The 13,355-nt window shown below is 42.0% G+C and overlaps 1 protein-coding gene across 5 annotated transcripts in view; it reads right to left on the reverse strand.

Moving 5' to 3' along the window:
• UGT3A1 (UDP glycosyltransferase family 3 member A1) overlaps positions 1 to 13,355 on the reverse strand; it is a 50,854-nt gene continuing 37,499 nt past the window's right edge. For all 5 annotated transcript variants that reach the window (XM_009208268.4, XM_009208267.3, XM_009208265.3 and 2 more), the window contains exons 4-7: positions 12,107 to 12,638; positions 3,995 to 4,226; positions 2,447 to 2,666; positions 1 to 1,380 (exon numbers count right to left, since the gene is read on the reverse strand). In XM_009208268.4, coding sequence (XP_009206532.2) covers positions 1,104 to 1,380; positions 2,447 to 2,666; positions 3,995 to 4,226; positions 12,107 to 12,638 — 1,261 coding nt within the window. In that variant the 3' untranslated portion in view covers positions 1 to 1,103. The remainder of the gene's footprint in view (positions 1,381 to 2,446; positions 2,667 to 3,994; positions 4,227 to 12,106; positions 12,639 to 13,355) is intronic.

Genomic DNA, 13,355 nt, shown 5'->3' on the forward strand with positions numbered 1-13,355 from the left:
CAGTTTTATTACAGTGGAATTTCATTTTATTTCAGAACTCTAAAGCCAAAAATAGGTACAATCATTTGAACGTAAAATGTTTCATGAACACCAGCTATCAGAAAGGTAGTCTGGTGTTACACTAAGGAAGATCAAAAAGAAAACATATGGGTTATTGATGACATGGTGGAGTAACCAACCACACAAGCCCTGAATGGGCTACCTTCGGGCTTTATCAAGAAAGATGAAACGAACGAACAAAAACTCTGGGGTTGTTTATGCCATGGTTTTTCTTGCTTCTGTTCCTAGCAGATTAATGTCATCTCTAAGGTTTTACCATATATAACGGTATTAACTACCATGTAGGGGATGGAAGATGGAATTTTTCTAAAATCAACGAAGTCTTTAAAACTGCCTTAGCCACTGGTACCTGAAGCCACAAAGCCTTACACATTGGCTTCCACTTCGCTACTTGAGGTTTACTGTACTCCATTTATAAGATGGGAATCTTAAGAAGGAAACTGTAAAAACTGAAATAAAGCAGTATCATCTGGGACCAAGTGCAGGCTCCATGTCTGACCAGCAAAGGAAGTGCTCTCTAAGGAAGGGGTCTCAGGCAGTGAGCAAAGGTCTTGGCCGAGGTTCTCCTTTCCTAAATGCAGGAGAGCGGACCAGGTTTCCTGAACTTTGAGGAGAGCTTATAGGAAGGGCAAGATATATGCATAAAATGGAAGAATTTGAAATGGAAGATATGTCAAATATTTCCTGTGTTTTTTTATGAAAAGTGATAGAAGGAGAAATGGGGACTGGAGATTGGGAAGTCATCTAAACAAGAAAGGTGAAGTTGTCAGAGTCCTGTGTCTAGGAAAAGGGAGAAAGGAGGAGGCAGGGCTGGCAGGTGAAAGTTCGTATCTGAGCTGGGGGCTCCAGGTCACAAGGGGCAAGTCAAGAAACCTTAGTAGTGCATGAAGATTTCTAAACAGAGGCAGATAATTGAAAGAAGCAAGTTGCAGGATCATTGGCAGGTGGAGCTGAAGAGAGAACACAGGGTGGCCTGTGCTGGGGTGGGGAGAACCTTCAAAGAACCAGGGATGTCCTCCCCTCACCCAAGGCTACACCTAGCCTCATGTCTTCTTCACTTTCCTGGCCCCACGCAGCCACCTGACCACGACACCCAGCAGCTTCCCACAAAGCCACACAGTGCCCAGAGTGAGCCCCAGCAGAAACACAAAGACGTCGATGAGGTACTGCTCATGCCAAGGCTGCTGGAAGGCATAGGGCTTGAGGTGTGCCGCCCCCCGAGTCTGGAGGATGTGGTCAATCCAGCCCACCAGCCGCTGTGCAGGGCTCAGGGGCTGAGAGCGCAGGATGACACTAGCTGCCGCCACTGCTGACTTGTACCTGTTGGCAGAGACAGAGAGGGTATGTTACTGACACAGCCTCACAAGTCTTAGAGACTTTGTGTTGCGTGAGCGCACACACAAGCATACAAACACTTTTCTAACACATGCACCAAGGCTGGGCTGCAAAGAAAATTTGTTGTCATGGCCTTGCCACCGTCTCGCTGAATCCTCTTGAAAAGTTCAATAGAAACACCCACATACAAAGATCAATGATTAATTCTAAAAGTGTTAAGCTGTAGGAAAGTGATTAAATCTCTAAGAACTAGTCCATGTCCCCAGGATGCTTATGGTATACTAAAGGAAAAAACACCATATATATGACCATATATGAGAGAATATATACCTGATTCAGGGTTTGTGTTCCTGAAGCCATAATAAGATATTCCGTCCTTCTTGATTATAAGATCATTGGCTGGATGGGTAGTAACCAAGAAGGTCACTATGCCACTTTTATTTCCTCACTTAACTGAAATTCATGGAAACACAGTTGAAAAAAAAGAGAGACACACTGCTGTACTTATGAAGCTGACTCTCTACTCTCTTGTGTTGGGGGCCAGACAATTACTAAAAACATAAATAAATGGAGTCATTACAAATCTTGAAAAGTGTTATGAAGGAAATAATATATTATGATTGGGCTGAGTGAGAGAGGAGGCTAGTTAGGATTGTCAAAGACACAACGCTCTCTGTGGAGGAAACATTGGAGAAGAGACCCAAATGTCATGAAGGAGCCAGTCCTGTGAAGAGAACGGAAGGGTGTCCTAGGGAGCAGCACAGACAAAGAAGTCAGAGGCGAGAAGAGCAGGCACACTGGGGAAACACACAAAGAAACACCCTGCTTCAGCTGGAATTCCACTAGAGGTACTCCCAGATAAACTCTCAGCATCTAACCTAAATTAGTCTTCCTAGAGACTTACCAGAGAAAATAGGTGGACTGTTAGCATCACATACATATTATTCCATGTCACAGAAGTTTCAGCTATTATTGTGAAAAATACAGAGTATCCTTTTTGTTTTCTATCTTCATTCAGCCTTAGTGACCACATGCTCAGAGAGCCACATACCTCTTGTCTTCTATGACTTGTTTCAACATAAGTGTCAGTGTGTCAGCTGTGACCTGATTCAACTGGATAGAGACACCATAATTTTTGGCTACTACTCGGACCATGTTTCCATGCTGGTCTCCATTGACTGGCAATCCCACCATGGGCACACCATGCCGGATGGCCTCCATTACGCTGTTCTGCCCGCCATGAGTGACAAAAAGACGGATGCTGGGGTGAGCTGTGGCAAATAAGAAAGAGAGTGGAACACTTCAGGATGAAAAATTTTGGAACACCAGGTAAAGCAGAAAAGTCAGAGGAAACACCAATGAAATCAAGGTCTGCTGAGAAAATGAATTCATTCATTTCACTTGGGAAATGTGCACTTAAGTGTGCACATTCCAGGAAACAAGATTCCAGCCTCCCTTTCTGTAGAAATTCCTCACCTCAGCCCCAACCCATCTAAGGCTCTGAATGCAGGGAAAGCTGCAGAGAAGAATGATAAACAAGGCATATTTCTCCATCCACGCAGCCATCCTTCTCTCTTCACCTCATCTCTCCCTTTACTTCCTGCTCTCTGTTCCTTCATAGTACCTACACTGTATGTGCTATTTTCTCCATTTGAAGAGTGCTGTGAAAGTAAGGAATAATAAACCATACACTTCTACTTCTGTATTTCTAGTTCCTGTCTGCCTGCCCCACCTTTATTTAGAGCAAGCTAGTGACTTTTGATAATGTAGAGTTAAATCTGTGTTTCTCAACAGAAGCATGGATTCTATTCTACTTGTGTTCCTTTGAAAATGAAAATATTTTTCCTTGCCCCATGTCTTATAAATTAAATATACAGAAATCTGTACCTTAAATTACCAAGCTGACTTTGAACCATAAACTTAGTTATAAACCTCTGATCCAGTCACTGAGGATGTCAGTGAGAAATCTCCAAAAACTATCACAAGGACAATAAAACCTGTTGAAGTGTAAGGAACTCTGTTACCAAATGACTCAATACTTGACTATGTGATTACTCACCTTGGCACTAATATCGTGGCACATCCTTCAAACAATGTTGGAATCAATGTTGTGAGTGTATGAATCTTTCACTTCCTTAGTAGATAAAGAAGATGTATTTATATAGATACATGTGCGTTTGTGTAATGGCACATTCATTGCTAAACAGGTGGTCGGGAGGCCACAGAACAGGGGCAACATACCCCCAGATATGTGCTCTTGGAGTTTACATATTGTCTTAGATTGTGTTGGGGTGACTCTTCAGTGTCAAATGTAGTAGGGTCAAGGGAACATGACCACATATCACCTCTGGTTGGAAACTTCAGGCCTCTCTCGGGTTAGAAAGAAAAAGAGAAAATGACTATTTTCACCACTTTTGAAGTACAGCCTGATTCCCAAAGAATTCCAGCTAGCTGTTCTTTTCCTGCCCTCTGAGTGTTACCTTTACCTATGACTAGCTACTTCCTAGGCTGGTACAAATGCCCAGCTAGAGGTCAGAACACCAATGAGCCCCAAAGACAGGTCAATGGAAAGAGAAGAGCAGATCTCAGCAGTCCTTACCCAGGAGGTCACTCTGAGGAAGCCAGTCCATGATTTTCACATTTGTGGCTAAACGAACATCTTTGGGCCAATGAGAACTCTGACATTTCCATATCACTCCTTGAGGGAGGTGGGAAAAGGCACTGTGCATCTTCTTGAGGACTTCCTGGGACTGCTGGGTGTTCAATGTAGAGCCAAAGGCCACAAGGACAAACCCAGCATCCCCAAAGTTGGCAATGAAGTTCTCCAAGTCCTAGAGAGAGATGACAAAAGAAAGGAGGTGACAAAATTGTTTGAGAAAGCCTAAGAGGCCATGAAATGAAACCCAGTCTATTTACTAAACACACCCTCCCATCAGTGCCTTGTCTTCACTCTCCTGAAGCTATTATTATGGCTCCTGGCAGAGCTCAGTGTCCTCTGCACTGTGCTCATATTCTGTCTGGATGACCTAGAAGTCATTTTTCTGATACCTGAGGACACTTTTTTGCATATAAATTATAAATTTGTGACTTTTTTAAAGTTTTTTTCCTGTTATTGATGTCTAGCTCATCCTATTGTGATCACAGAAAATGCTTTGATGAGTTCAATCTTCTGAAATGTATTGAGATTTATATTGTAGCCTAACATATGGACTATCTTGGGAATATTCTGTGTGCATTTGAGAAGAAGGTGTAGTCTGCTGTTGTTGGGTGGAGTATTCTCTAAATTTTTATGAGGTCTAGTTGGTTTATGATGGTGTTCAAGATAACTATTTATTTATTGATCATTTGTGTAGATAATCTTTCCATTACTAAAAATGGGGTATTGAAGTCCCAAGCTATTGCTGTAGTAATGTCTATTTCTTCCTCAATTCCATCAATTATTGTTTCACATATTTTGGTGCTCTGTTGTGTGGTGCATATATATTTATAGCTCTTATATATTGTTGATGATCTTTCATATATTTTTAAATGATACTTATAATTATGTTATTGCAAACATAAAATTTTATGTTATGTAATGTCTTTGTCTCTTGTAAATATTTTTGACATACACTCTATTTTGTCTGATATTTGCATAGCTACCCAGCCTATTTTGGTCCTCAGGTAATTCTTAAGAAAGATTATGATCTAATGCCCTAAAACTTAGCTTTAGCACTGTTTCATCATTTATTACTTCCAAATATTTCTTCAGACTCTTCCTCTCTCAGCATTTTTGTGACTGTCTCTAGTTCTGAGCGCTTCATTCTACTGGGTCATTCTGTGGGATAACTTGATTCCATCCAGCATAACACTGCCTGAACTACCATTTCAATTAACAAACTGGAAACAGCTTTGTTGTTCTTGTAATTATAAAATCATAATATAAAATCAAAAGAAGCAGAGCAATAATGTTAATCAGAAGCCGCATGCCCTTGTTCTTTCAGGGAAACATTTGAAAATCAACTGGAGACTGACACAAATAACTCCATAGAGTTTTGAAAACCAGTCAAACATACATAGCAAGCAACTGAATGCCCAATCAAGAAAAAGCCACTTTCAAACAGTATAAATTTCTAATCCATTTTATTTACCTTTGCCCTGGAGTGGCAGACCACAGTCCAGAAGCAAAAGCTCAATTGTGCATTCCCTCCCTCAGCTGGAAGGAACAGAATAGAAACTATTTACAACATTCTAACCTGTCTGTTGGCTACTTAGTGACTGGTTTGTCTCACCTGATTCAGAGCTCACATTGGGAATGGTGACATAGCTCAGATTTCAAGCTGACAGAAGCCACAGAAAGCAGTGGTAGGTACCAAGACGTATGAAAGCTTCAGGGATACTGCAGACCTATGAAGGTTTGGGTCAAGAGGTTATGGGCAGAAGAATATAATAGAACATCTAAAGTCCAAGAAGAGTCTGGGTGAGGTTCATTGGGAAATTAAGGCATTCAAAAACAGTTGAGCATACAGAGGGAACTGGGGGAAGAAAAACACACACAAAGGTCCAGATGAGACGCATAACCAAAAAAACACCTGAGAAGACCTTAATCTTGATAAAAACTCTCAAAACATGCTCTTCCATGTCAGACTGCAAAGACTGACAGAGGTAACTAATTGTTCAAATGTCTAATTTTCAACAAAAGATCACAAGGCATGCAAAGAAATAGTCAAAACGCATAATTTTAAAAAACAAAATACATTTCCAGAAACCCTCCCTGAAGAAACACAGGCATTGGACTTACTACACAAATACTTTTAAAGAAACTGTCTTAAATATGCCCAAGGAGCTCATGGAAAACATGGAAGAAACTAAAGTAAAGAAGAAAATCAATATTTAAACACATTTAGAATATCAACAAAGAGAAATTTAAAAAGGGGAAATTTTTGGAGCTGAAATATGAAATAATCAAATTGAATTTTTTTCTGGAGAGTTTCAATAGGTTACTCAAATGGGCAAAAGAAATAATCAGTGAACTTGAAAACAAATTATTTGAAATTGTCAACTCTGAGAAAGAAAAAGAAAAAAGAATGAACAAAATGTAAGGGACAATAGAACATCATTATGTGGATCAATATATGCACTATGAGAGAAAATGAAAGGGAAAGAAAGGCTATTTGAAGAAATAATGGCAGATAACATGATTCTATATATTTGAAAACCTTAAAGATAATATACACACATACTAAAAATTAAAAATCTGTTAGAACTAATAAACAAATTCAGCAAAATGGAAGGGAAAAAAATCAAGTCTCTAAAGTCAGCTGCATTTCTATACATTAACAATGAACAATTCAAAAAAGAAATTAGGAAAGCAATTTCATCAACAATAACATCAGAAAGAATGAAATAAACTTAATCAAGGAGGTGAAAGATTGTACATTGAAAACATCAAAATTTTGCTGAAAGAAATTAAAGACATACACAAAAAATGGAAAGGCATTCTGGCTTCATGAATTGGGACACTTATTAAGATGTCAAATATGTACAGTCCAAAGGGATGTACATATTCTATACAAATCCTATCAAAATCCCAATAACTTCTTTTGCAACAGAAAAATCATTCTAAAATGTATAAGAACTATCAAGAACCCTGAATAGTCAAAACAATATTGAAAAAGAGCAGAGAAGGAGTTCTCACACTTGCTGATTTCAAAACATATTACAAAGTTACAGTAATCCGAGTAGTGTAGTACTGCCATAAAGATAGACACATGGACCAGTGGAATAGAAGAGAGCACCCAGAAACAGACTTTTGCATTATGGTCAAATAAATTTTGATGACAGCGAAATGGGAAAGTTCCCTCGCAGGATATGTGACAAGGGTGTAGCTTGTCAGTTTGGCTGCAGCCTTCGCTGCTGCTCAAACTCCTTATGGTAGGGGGAGCATGCAGATGGGCAGGTGCAGGAGCCTGGGTGAGTGCTTTGGGGCTCCAGCCCCACAGCAGTGTATAAGGGTGGGTGCCTGCAACTCCTAAAGCCCAAGTGAGCATGGTGTGTGTTACAGTGCACTCTTTTAGCTTTGCTATCCTCAGACAGCTTAAGTGTTAACCAGCTCAATGCTCTCTTGGTATCCAGGTTCTTCTCAGGCATCCAGGAAGAACCAGGTCACACATGGACTTGAGGGTAGTGAATGTGGGGGTTTTATTGAGTGGTGAAGGTGGGATGGATGGGGAGCTGGAAAGGAGATGGAATGGGAAGATGGTCTTCCTGGAGTTCAGCCGTCCAGTGGCCAATTTCCTCTCCAATCACCCCCAGCTGAACTCCTCTTGGTGTTCAGATTCTCCTTCTCTTCTCTCTGCCACACCATTATGCCATTCTTCTGCTCTCCTGTTCATCTACTTTTCATCTGCTTCTGGAACCTGAGGCCTGAGGTTTATATGGGTACAGGACAGGGGCATGTGGAGAGCCAAAAGGCAACTTTTTTGTGTGAAAACAGGAATGCATGTTCTCAGTTAGGGCCAGAGGTTTCCAGGCTTGAAGGTGGGACCTTTGCCAAGGGACTGCCCTCTTCTACCCAGTATTTCCCTGTCTCCTAGCAGTATCAACTCCCCTCTCTGAAGAGGCACATCTAACTGCCATTAGAATATGAATGATGGCCAATCTTAGCTAATTTTTGCTGACAGGGGGCATTGTTTTGGAGAAAACAGCAGTCAGATTCCTCCCAGAGGTTTATCTAAGGGTCCTTGCAAAAGGGAGGCATTGTTCCTGAGGCTCCCGTTGCCTGACCATTTGCAGTTTGATGGCCTCTAGGTGAGAGGAAAAACCAAGTTTTATAAGGTTAAGTATGCATGAGTTAAACATGTGTATTACACAAGAAAATAATCTAGTGCCAAAGATCACAGAAATAACAAGTCAAAATATTGATAACATTGTGCTTTGAGCTGTTTCACCCTGGTGGAAGAAATTAAACCTTGTATAGAAGCAGTTCAACTTTAGAAGAGAAACAACTGTTCTTGCCACATCTGTAGCAGTTAACAAGTGTACCCTGGGAATTCTGGGGTTTCTGGGCTTGCACGGTGGCCATTAAGGCTTTTGCCTCTTTCTTGTGTCCCCCCATCTCTATTGTAAAAGGCCAAGGTGGCCACTTTCAGTTAGTCCTCTAAAGTACTATCTGGTCCCAGGCCCATTTCTGCAACTTCCTCCTCATATCAGGGGCTGCCTGAGTAATAAATTTATTCTTCAGAATTAGTTGTCACTTGACTGAACCAGAAGATAGAGAGGTGTGCTTTAACAAGGCCCCTCTTAGCCTCTCCAAGAAGGCAGTGGGATTTTCATTAAATCCTTGTTCTATCATAGATAGCTTGCTATAATCAAGAGGCTTGGTCCTAGTCCCACCTAATCCCTCCATGATGCACACCTGAAAGTGTCTTCTCTTCCAGTCTCCCATCTCATCACTGGGATCCCATCCAGGGTCATTTACTGGTACTGCGTCTCTTCCAGTTGGATAAAGTTTGCCCCCTTTCCTGATACTATATGTGAAACAAAGTTCATCCCCAAATCTCTCAGCTACTTGCAGAGCAGACTGCTTCTCAGTGTTCCATCAGGATCTGATTCAAAAGTAACACAACATCTCTCCAAGAGAGTTCAAATACTTGGGTTAAATTCTGGAAAGCCTCTATATATCTGTCAGGGTCATGCGAAAACTTCCCAAAATCCCCCTTAATTTACTTTAAGTCCTGTAGGGGGAAGGGGACCTGGACCTTACTGGGGCCAAATTCACCAGGCATCTATTGGAAGGGCAGGAGTGAGACTGGGGCTTGTCTAGGGTGAGGATTTCTAGGATTAGGCAAGCGAGAGATTGAAGCTGGACAGGGAGGTTGAGGTGGACCCAGAGGAGCAGAGCTGGAGGGAGCTGGCTCCCCTGTTGGGAGTGCCTCTGGGATTTGTTTCTTTAGTTCCCTGGAATTGCCCTTTGCAGCCTCTCCTGAAATGACAAGCAGGAGGGCTGGATCAATCCTACACTGTCAGCAAGGGTCTAGATTTCCCTGCAAGGTATAGAAAACCTGCACATATGGGGCCTCAGACTATTTGTCCTCACGTCTACAGAAAAGGTCCAGCTGCCAGATGGTATCAAAATGAATGGTTCCTTCCTGAGACCAAGCCAGTCTTTCATAATTTGGCCAAACCTTTGTTTTGAGGGCTATGAGGTGTTTTTCCTCCAGATTCTGAGGGTCAAAGCAGTCTCAGTGGTTCAAGATACACTCCAGAGGAGAATAAGCTGGGGGTGGTGAAGAGAGCTGGTGGCCCATTCTGAAAGACAGGGAAATAGAGGTGTCCCTCATTTCCCTTCCTTCTTTCAACGAAAACTCAGGGTGTGAAGCAGAGAGAAAGCAAGGGACTTTCTCTTCCATCTGTTGTCCCTGAGTCCTGGCAACCTCATGGATGCCACCCACAGGTGCCATTGTGGTCTGCACCCATGAAGCAGGGTGGGACTAGAGAATAGGAATTATCTCCCCTCACCTATGCCTCTATTTCCCCTGCTGTTGAAAACCTTTGAGTTCCCTGGGCCTCATTTATGCCATGGAGCATAGCCTCCCTCCATGAAGTGGGGGTTTAGTCAGCAGGAATTGGTCCTGCCCATTTACATTGTGCCTGTTGCCTGACTTTTGATCCCTCAAATCAGGTTTTCCTTTCTAGGGCCTCAGCCTGAAACCTGGAATTGAGTTTGGGACAAAAACAGATTTCAGGGGTTGCGTGTGTCTGTTCAGATTGTCTCAAATGGGCCCTGCCGAATTTGCAGTTATCAGCCAGCAGGGGTCGCTCCTCCATTATTTTCTCTATCAGAAGCAGCGTGCTAGGAAAAGGAACCCTCTCGCTTAGAAAACGAAAAAAATAAAGAAAGAAAAACACAGCTTAAGGGGCAAAAGGGGGAGGTCCTGGAGAACGAACCTCTTGCTCTGTGCAAATAGGTTCCTTTAATCACTATAGCCTTCCCCCAGTTCAGGCCAGGCTGAACTCCTTGGCCAGGGGAGAAAAAGTCCCACTGGGAGGCGCTGGCCAGCTGGTTCATGGGGCCACAATGGCAGTCCCACGTTTTTCCCCACCCCTTGTAGCTGTTGGGAATGGCTTGTTCATGCTGTGGACACAGCCAGGTACCGAGGTGGGAAGGTAGGGGATAAGAGGGGAGGTGCTGTGCACTGCTCATGCATGTAGTTGTTGGAATGTGGGGTGGGTATGGCACCTCTAAGAAAAAATGGAAACCACTTTATTCTGAATCGCATCTTTGACGGCTGAGTCAAATGCTCATTCTATTTAACATATTGTTTAATCCACAGGAAGTTTCAATTTGGGAAGATAAAAAAAAAGTTCTGGAGACAGATGGTAATGATAGTTACACAACAATATAAGTGTACTCAATGCCACTGAAGCATACCCTTAAAAATGGTTAAAGTGGTATATTTTATATTATATATATTTGACTGCAATTAAAATAATCAAAAAGAGAAAAAATATTTGAAAATAAGCATCTGTTATCTCATAATCTCAACTCCCTTTATTCTCTTCTTAACAATTTCCACAACTGCCCCAATGCCAAGACCTGACCCACCCTCCCAGTAGCTAAGACCTCGGCTAAATCCCCATGGTTTTATTAATGCAAACGAATCTTCTACTACACTAATCTAGCCAGCGTCACCCAGAGAACCCAGTGTTATGGCCATCTCACTTGCACCTCCACACGTTAGGTCCCCTGCTCTCTGACCTGGGGTGCTTTCCCTCCCAGCTCCATTCCTAAATACACCTACCACTAATGCAAAGCCCATCTCATCCATAGATCATTCCCCAACTCTTCCTGCTTACTCAATATAAGATCAGGAGAGGAAGAATAGTCACTTTGGTACCTGGAAAGCCCAGGCCCAATCCAGGGTCTTGGGGACCTCTGCGCTACACAGTGGTGGGAAGGTCACCTACATCACCTGTGCTTCTGTCCTCCTCCATTAATAAAAATGAAGATGACCACACCTCCCTATAGAGGGCAAGATACTAAATATGATGATTTCTGTAAAATGGGAACCCAGTGCTCAGAGGCAACAGGCAGCCAACTCATTTGAGTTCTCCTCCCTTTGAAAACCTTCTATAGCAGTGGTTCTGAGTCTGCACTGTACATTTGAATCACCCGGCAGCATTTACAAATTACAATAGCAGGGGCCCACTCCAGACAAATCAAGTCAGAAAGTCTAGGTGGAGCCAGGAGCCAGGGCTCTACAGGCAGGGAACACTGGAGATACCACTGTCAGTTCTTGCTGTCAGTCCCATGCAGTCCCACCCTGCTTACTCCGAATCCACAGTGTTGTCTGTTTCACTGTGAGTAGCTCATCTCCTTAACAATTATTGCATGTAATGGGCACTAACTACATATTTATTTTACACATAATCACACAAAATAAAAATTAAAATGGCAACTTTAATTGAAGGGTTCATCTCACTGATTCTAAGTCCAGGGCATGGCAAGAGAAGAGCCAATTTAAGGAAATCTTCTATCTCAGGATCCTGCAAGACCTGACACTGTACTTGCCAAACTCTGAAAGTCAGCACTTCCTTTAAGAACATACGCTAGGTGCCTCCCTTGCCAATCCCTACTTCAACTTCAGGAATCCACTGGCAGGTGGCAGCCACCAACTATGCACCCAAGGACTCTGTGTGAATCCCAAACTGAATGCTGAGGGTCACTTACTTGTGGTACTGGTTTAATAGGTTTTTCCATCAAGCCTCCAACATAAACAGTGTTGGGAAGCAGGGGCCGGGCAAAATCAAAGGCAAAATCAGAGTTAACAAACCACAACTCTGCTTTCAGTAGAAGATGAGACAAAACTGGCCTAGAGCCTTCTGGGAAATGCTCCTTGATGGTGTTGTCAAATGTAGACAGCAAGTCCCATTGGCCTCTGGAGAAACTAAAGAACATCAGAAAATTCTTCACTCGGCCCCAGAAGTCCATGTGATCAGTCAACAAGGAATGGAATACTGGAACGTAAGACAAGGGGCTTGGTAGCCCAAATTCCAAAGAGCCGAATCTGGTGGGAAGAATGGCCACAAATGGTTTCACAAGCTTCTCAGCAATCAGGAAAGAACAGAAATCAAATGCTTCAACAAATACCAGATCAAAGTTCTCATTCTTTAAGGAATCCATTATATCCTTTCTGCTTAGCAAATAACTACATTGAATCCCAAATATTTCCATTAACTTTAGAAGGCCTTCAAATTCGTCTCTGTAATAAAGAAAATAAATAGTAAATATTTAGGAAAGTATAATTTTACAGTATTTGGGAGAATGTTGGACTCAAAAAAATATTTCAGGTATGTAAGAATATAACCAGTATCCATCCACCCATTCTACAATGTTTCAACAAATACTCTCAGCTCTGGTCACTCTGGTCCAGATACTTCTGCTCTCTAAAATGTCCCCACTTGCTCCCATCCTATTTCCTCCCCTGACCCAATTCCCACCCACCATCAATGCCAATTCAACGTCCTTCTACTCTGGGAGCCAACTCTGACTATAGCAGGCCTCAGAGTTCTATGTCTCCTTTATAAATCCTGTGATGCTCTGTTAACCCTCATTTATATACTGACTTTTTGTGAGTGACTATCTTTTCTCCAGAAATCTATGTAAGTAATTTGACAGGCTCCTTAACTATTGATGACGTAGTCTTTTTAAAAAATACTGTGTATCTTGCATTTGACAGATTGTCTCGTGCAGTGAACTTTTTGATCACAATATTAGAATCCAAAATCTCAGCTGAAATGAGATTCGTCTTCCTAGCCTAGGAGTTAAGTAGTAAAAAACAAATAAAAATGAAAGCCTGGTTTGAAGTTTATTATCAGTCTTTTCACTTCATGCTGGCTGGAACATTCATATAAAATAATGCTAAAGTTTTACTGACACCTAGTTAAGACTCTTGCCTATGTCACTATTCCAGAAGCTA

Source organism: Papio anubis, chromosome 5 (assembly GCF_008728515.1).
Source record: "Papio anubis isolate 15944 chromosome 5, Panubis1.0, whole genome shotgun sequence".
Classification (NCBI taxonomy): Eukaryota; Metazoa; Chordata; class Mammalia; order Primates; family Cercopithecidae; genus Papio; species Papio anubis.